The 7,654-nt window shown below is 50.0% G+C and overlaps 1 protein-coding gene across 2 annotated transcripts in view; it reads right to left on the bottom strand.

Moving 5' to 3' along the window:
- The window catches only part of LEKR1 (leucine, glutamate and lysine rich 1), a 36,414-nt gene extending 29,073 nt beyond the window's left edge, over window positions 1-7,341 (bottom strand). For both annotated transcript variants that reach the window (XM_085588069.1, XM_085588068.1), the window contains exon 1: window positions 7,122-7,341. In XM_085588069.1, coding sequence (XP_085444195.1) covers window positions 7,122-7,169 — 48 coding nt within the window. In that variant the 5' untranslated portion in view covers window positions 7,170-7,341. The remainder of the gene's footprint in view (window positions 1-7,121) is intronic.
- Window positions 7,342-7,654: the final 313 nt, after the last annotated feature.

The raw sequence follows: 7,654 nt of genomic DNA on the forward strand, positions 1-7,654 counted from the left end.
GTTGACCAACCATTTCACTAAATCTGTAGGAAACAAACTCATCAGTTTTTATGCTTACAAATTACCTCTTCTGGAACAGTGAGATTGCTGAATAACCACTAAGGATGAGTACCAAATACAAATTCATGGTTTCAAATTTCATATTTCACTGTTTCCATTTGATAAAAACACTGTTGCCATTTTAACTTCACAGAAGGAAAAAATCAGGGGAAAAACAGCTTGAAAGGAATAGAAAAGGAAACTGTCAGAGCTCTGAGTAGAAAGGGGACTTGCATGTACTGAGTGAGCACTGAGGACAAACAGTGAACAGAAAAAATCAATTAGGAATTAAAAAACCAGTTTTGCTGAGGACAAAGTGCTTGATCTGGGAAGATATTTATCCATAAGACTTTGAGCTACAGTTGTGAGTGATGCACAGATGCTGTAAAGCATCTGGGGGAACAGTTTCCACTCTGCAGTTGGTTTTGGAAGGAAATATTATCCCCTGGTTACAAAGATTTCTTTAGCTACCAAGGCAAGGGGAGGACTGAGCCAAGAGGGATAATCACTCAAATTACATCTGTCTGACTCAGTTTCATCTGTAGAGCATAAGCTGTAAGGAAAAAAAGAAAAGAAATTGGTGGTCTGGACCATTTTTAGCCTTTTGAATGATGAGACAGGAATTTGTACCACTTGACCAAATAACTCCAGGGTGTGTCAGGTCGTGCACCACCACCCCTCTCCTCTGGAATTTCACATTCCAGCCACAAACACCCCAGCATGGAGAGCTGGATTCCTGTTTGGAAGAGTGAGCTCCTCTCTCATTTGGCAGGGCTTTGACATTACAGCACCCAGCACACGGATCACTCACCACAGAACCCTAAAAAAGCCCTGCAGGAGCATCGAGGGCACCACCCCACAGCACCCACACCCCCAACATCCACAGGGCTGATAAATCCCTGCAGGGATGGGGACCCCACAGTGCCCCGGGCAGCTGGGCCAGGCTGGACAGCCCTTTCCATGGAGAAATTCCTCACAACACCCTGTGCTCCTTGGTCCACAGCTCTTGGTGCATCTGTCAGGACTGAGATTGCTTCAGCAAGGACTGCTCAAAACCAAAAAACTCTGTATTTGTCCAAATTAAACTTGTAGCTGAAAACATAAAAGTCAAGAAAAAAAATAAATCCTTGCACTGCAGCTGGGTGGTCTTAAAGTATTTCTGTATGTTGATTTATTCTACCTTATTACCCAATTTTACTTTCTTTTTTGTTTCACTCCTCTCACATTATTTTCATGTCTCTCATCCTGTGTGTCCCTCTTCTGACACATCAGTCAGTCAATCCCTATTGCACAAAAAGAAATGATGACTCAAACCACACCACTGATTTTTGAGGAAGAAAGGGGAGTCTTTTTGATGTATATGCAAAACAAGGAGGTACCAGATCAAAATTTATATTTGCCTTAGTCAAAGGAAGATTTTTAAAAGGTCTCAGTGGAAACTTCACTTCTTTTAAAAGAAAAAAAGTGTATTATGAGCCAAATTTTCAATCAGCATCTACCCCAAAGCAATACAGATGGTAACGCTGAGCCACACTGTTCACATCATTATTTGCTCTCTGCCCGTAAAATCACAGTTGCAAAATAAAAATCCCTGTGCTTGCTTTGAACACATGAACAGTGGAGAAGCAGGCTGGGAGTAAAACCAGGAGGTTGCTTCATTCAAAACATGCCCTGGGATAATCCCTGAGTCACGGCAGGGAGCTCAGGTAGCTGAAGGCACGGCAGCCTGGAGGAAGCAGAAGGATGAATCCCAAGGCATTCTCACACTCCCAGAGCCTGCAAACCCCAGCCCAGGGCCAGCAGCCCTTCCCGAGCTCCCCAGTTCCCTGGGATGTGTCAGGGCACGGTTCCAGCGGAGAACTCAGCTGAGGGCTGCCACACAGCACCTGATGACAGAACACAGCACACAAAGGATGATTTAGCCCATTGTTAACCAGAGCTTTGCCCGAGGAACTCTCTGCAGCCAGGTGTGACTGTCAGGAAGCCCCTCCTGGATGCACCCCACGAGTGGGAGTGAGGAGATTCCAGTCCCTCCAGTTCCCAGCAGCACACTTGGATGCTGGCTGCAGAAAGGGTGGAAAGCCTTGGCTGGAGTGAATGCAGCCCTGGTTTTGTGAGGAAACCTTGGCTATAGAGAACACAGCCCTGGGCTGATGAGAAAAGCTTGGCTGTAGTGCCTAGAGAGGGTGTGGAGTGTCCCTCAGTGGAGAACCATCTGGATACAAACCCTGGCCGTGCCCACGGCCAGGTTGGACACAGGGGCTTGGAGCCACCTGGGATAGTGGAAGGTGTCCCTGCCCATGGCACTTGGGGGTCCCTTCCAACCCAAACCATTCCAGGATTTTCTCCCATTTCCAGAGCACACCCAGCCACTCAGAACACCCTCACAGCAGGAACCTGACACCCCAACACCATAAAACATCACAAATTCCACAGCCCAGTGCTGAAAACCTCAGTGGGCACCGGAGTAGCTTGGGGACGTCACCTCCAGGAGAATCCAAAAGGTGGGGGCCAGAGGATGCTGAAAAGGCTCTGCCATTCCACCACACTTATCTGGAGGGCACAAACTGGAAGTTTATCTGCTTTTAAATCCCTGCTGGTGCCAAAGCAGCACGTCCCAAACACAGAGCTGTGCTGTCCTGGAGGACGGGACAGGCCCGTGGGCTCCCAACCACAGCTGGAACTGTGCGTTCCCGAAGCTTTCCCAGGAAAACCCCAACGCTGGGCTCACGGAGAGCAGGAGAAGGGAAAGCTGACGTGATGTGCTCATACAGGGCCCATACTGTGCCCCATCTATAGCACACGGGGGAGAGGCACCGAGTACCCGTTGGCTGCTTGTGGTGTACCCGATACTCTGGGGACACCACAGGACGTTCTGTCCTCATGGGGAACAGCCTCGGATTTCCTGCCTGGCCTGAGCTCCTCAGCTCCTGGGCTGAGAGAATTCTCAATCTAAGGGTATCTTGGCCCCATTCGTTTTATGATTTACGGTAACAAAACTTATTATCTTTTTTTTCTGCCAAATAAAGAATGAAATTAAGTATAAATGTGTTTGCTGCTGTGAGGATTTGGGCCATTTTGTTGTTGTTCTGTTTCCTGTTTCAGGGAGATCCTCAGTGCAAAGTTGTATCTTCCCTTCTACTTCCCTGCCGCAAAGTCCAAAGGCACAAAAAAAGATTCATCTATCACTGGCAACAAGCAATTTTTATATTTCACAAGGTGAAATATAAAAGCTCTGAGGAAAAGTTAAACCAAAATAAAATATTAACCAAGCAACAAAACCAGAAGTCCCCAAAAATACACATCCATGACATTGGAATCATGGAAATGCTAACTCCATTATGTACCCTGCTGGGCTCTGTGACACCTCCTCAGGCTGTTTGCTTGCAGAAATTCTATGTAAATACATTAAAATAGGCATTAAAAGCCACTGATTTCCATCTTTACTAACAATTAGTTTCCAAGAAGTATGGAACTATAAATACAAAAGAATACTATAAACTTTAATAATGGACATGTAGATGTTTTATTCCGCTGTTGATTTTGGTTTTTTCATTTAGCAACCCTCTTGCAATGAATGAGAAATGCAATGTTGTGAAAGTGGTGTGAGAGCAGAAGAAGGAACAAGAGACAGAAGAAAGCAGGGACACGTGAAAGTTTTTACACAGTTCTCTGAGGCAAAATTGATCAGAACATGAAGAACCAAAGTCCTTTAACAAAATGCTGAGAAATCTCCTTCCCTCTAGACTAAAACTTCCTTTAAAATAAAATCGTGATAAGCAGCTTGTGCAGCACCAAGGGGAAGAACGAGAGCTCTGCAGCCTGCCCTGTGAGGCAGCTCCTGAATCCTGTGTGAGTACCACAACTCAGCCCCCAGCATCCATCCATCCATCTGTCCCTCCATCCATCCATCCGTCCCAGCCCAGTGCCCGGCCAGGGAACACCCCTCACCCTGGGCAAAGGAGATCCCAAAGGAGAGGCTAGAAAATCTGGGCAGAGAATGTTCGTCATTCCTGGGAAGGGAATGAGGACGTGTGCAGGAAGGATGGGAGATACAAGGGCAGGAAATGGTGAGAATGACTTGTAGTGCCTTGTAAGGATGCTGCAGCTCCAACACGAGCTGAGGAGGAGATGAGCAACAGCACAGGATGTGCAAAACCCCGACACTTTCTCACCCCAAATTCCGGGCTGTCGCTGCCTTGGAGCTCACACGTGGCAGGAGGAGGATGGGACAGGAGCAGAAGTCTATCCATATCTGGAAATCCTGTGTCTTCTGCACCAGATTTTTTGTTAAAGATGTACCCAGCACTGGTGGGATCTCTAGAGATTGCCTGCCCCATCCTCTACTTTGAGGGACAAGTTGAAGTGACAATCCCACATTGGGAGAATTCCACAACGGCCTGGGAGAGCTGCTCCAGAGTTTTAGTTAACCAAAGCACCTCCAGAAATGTGAGGAAAAGACTCATTTGCACCTGGAAATGAACCATCACCTCCTGTGAGCAGTTACTGTGCCCTCAGGTATTTTCCAGAATGAGCAAACCCAGCTCTATTATCCTTTCTTAGATGATTTTAAAGCTCTTTACTATTTTTGCTCTTTTCTAAATTCCCATCAGTCACGTCATTATTTTTAAAGCCTGCAGCTCAGAACTGAAACCTCAACAGCCCTGGACAGAGGGACAACAAAGACCCAAGTTTCACATGTGATTCCTATTACAATTATTGAGATGTTAAAACTATGAATACATTAACAGATTATTTCTGTGTAGCATCCCTTTGTTCATATTATTCTGTTTATGACCTGATCACAGCCCTCACTGTTAAGTCTGACAAGGAGGTTATTATGGATTTTGTAGTGATGCATTGGATTAATTTTAAATGACTTCTTTTTCCCTAAGAATATGGAGTTTAATGCTGTTCCCAGAGTGCTCACTCCCCTTCCCAACTGGCACCAGCATTTTCCTTACTGTAATCCAAGATCCTGGCTCAATAGTAACCAGCAGCCACTGACACTGCTGCTGACAGAACTCATGTCACTGCGTTTCTGTGCCTGCCCTGGCTGCTGCTCCCTCCTTATGCCAGCATACGCCTAGCACATGGAGCAGGAACCGATCCCAACATAAAACAGGCTCAAGTGCCACCAAACTGCAGCTTGAAGTCATTAAAGGAAATATTAAGCAGTAACCAGCTCCAGGAGGATTCCCTCATCCAACAGTTTGGTACAACTGTTTCTGTGAGAAGTTTACACTGATTTTTGCTCACCACTATCCCCTGTTGGGGTTAAAAAACAACTGCTAAAAAAACAAACTTAGTGGGATCCTTCCTGCTACCAAAACAGCTGCTCACGAATCTGAAAGTGTTCCACAGTTGCTTCCCTTCTTTTTTTAAGGCTAAGTATTCCTTTCCCCTTTCTTTGTCTATTTTACCCATCCTTGATTTCTCAGAAATCATCTCAGAAATTGCCTGAATAACTTCCTGGACTAAGCCTGGGAGAATTTCTCCAGGCTGAGTACACAAAGCTTTTAAACGACTTGTCAATTATGAGCCGCAGAGTAAGGAATGAGGACAGCTGGGTGTTGTACTGCCAGAGTGAAAACCTGATAGTGTTACAGAAAGTGACTCGCGTTCCACTTGAGTGCAGCCTCCTCCTAAATTGAGCCATATAAACAACAGCGGGGTTACGCCGGCAATCATCTGTCTCGCAAACAAAAGAACACGCAGAGACACGAGGGGAGAGGAAGGGGAATGTTCCGTCCCCGTGTGTGTTGATACTCCTCTGGAACATGTCATGCTCTGCAGTCCTTCCCAACTCCCGGCAGCAAAACATGCCAGAAAGGAGAAATCTGAGCCTCACCTGCAGTGACAGCCCCACACAGGGCGAGGTGTTCCCCAAAACTCACCTGCAGTGACAACTGCAGCACAGGGCGAGGTGTTCCCCAAAACTCACCTGCAGTGACAATCCCACACAGGGCAAGGTGCTCCCCAAATCTCATCTGCAGTGAGAGCCCCAGCACAGGGCGAGGTGCTCCCCAAATCTCACCTGCAGTGACAAACCCAGCACAGGGCGAGGTGCTCCCCAAGACTCATCTGCAGTGACAGCCCCACACAGGGCAAGGTGTTCCCCAAAACTCACCTGCAGTGACAGCCCCACACAGGGTGAGGTATTCCCCAAAACTCACCTGCAGTGACAATCCCAGCACAGGGTGAGGTGCTCTCCAAATCTCACCTGCAGTGACAAACCCAGCACAGGGCGAGGTGTTCCCCAAAACTCACCTGCAGTGACAAACCCAGCACAGGGCGAGGTGCTCCCCAAAACTCATCTGCAGTGACAAACCCAGCACAGGGCGAGGTGCTCCCCAAAACTCATCTGAAGTGACAACCCCACACAGGGCGAGGTGCTCCCCAAAACTCACCTGCAGTGACAGCCCCACACAGGGCGAGGTGCTCCCCAAAACTCATCTGCAGTGAGAGCCCCACACAGGGCGAGGTGTTCCCCAAAACTCACCTGCACTGACAGCCCCACACAGGGCGAGGTGCTCCCCAAAACTCACCTGCAGTGACAATCCCAGCACAGGGCGAGGTGTTCCCCAAAACTCACCTGCAGTGACAGCCCCACACAGGGCGAGGTGCTCCCCAAAACTCACCTGCAGTGACAAACCCAGCACAGGGCGAGGTGCTCCCCAAGACTCATCTGCAGTGACAAACCCACACAGGGCGAGATGTTCCCCAAAACTCACCTGCAGTGACAGCCCCACACAGGGCGAGGTGCTCCCCAAAACTCACCTGCACTGATAGCCCCACACAGGGCGAGGTGCTCCCCAAAACTAATCTGCAGTGACAGCCCCACACAGGGCGAGGTGCTCCCCAAGACTCATCTGCAGTGACAGCCCCACATAGACTCAGGTGTCCCTCTGCAGGGTTCCTATAGAATTACTGTAATTACACCGCACAAAGAGTGAGGAAACTCAACACCCAACCTTAACCCAGGACCAAAATGTACAGATAATGCAGCGGTGCTCACAGGCCTGTGCACCATCGCTGCAGGAGCTCCGAGTGTTGGGGTCTGGCATTTCCACAGCTCGTACCTTGCGGATCTCCTCGGGCAGCGCGTGGACGGGGCCGCGCCGCTCCATGGCCTCCCGCAGGCTCGGCGGCGGGCTCCGGGAGCGGCGGGGGCTGGGGGCTCCGGGGGCTCGGGGGTCAGGGCCCGCCGGGGTCCCGGTAAGGGGGACCCGTGAGGGGCGGGGGGGGCCCGGCGGCCGCCGCCATTTTGTGCCCGCGGCGTCCGCCGTAACCGCGGCAACGGCGCGTGCGCGTCAGGGCGGCTGAGGGGAGGCGGCCGCGGGAGCGCGGCCCCGGCTCGCCGCAGGGCCGGGGTTAAATGCGCCCCAAAACCCCCCCTGGCACCCCAAAGCCAGCCCTGATGTGCCAAGGCCAGCCCTGACGTGCCATAATCCCCCCGGCTCGCCACAGGGCTGGGGTTAAATGCGCCCCAAAAACCCCCCTGGCACCCCAAAGCCAGCGCTGATGTGCCAAAGCCAGCCCTGACGTGCCATAATCCCCCTCCTCACCACAGGGCCGGGGTTAAATGCACCCCAAAAACCCCCCTGGCACCCCC

Source organism: Lonchura striata, chromosome 9, assembly GCF_050655825.1.
Source record: "Lonchura striata isolate lonStrDom1 chromosome 9, ASM5065582v1, whole genome shotgun sequence".
Lineage (NCBI taxonomy): Eukaryota > Metazoa > Chordata > Aves > Passeriformes > Estrildidae > Lonchura > Lonchura striata.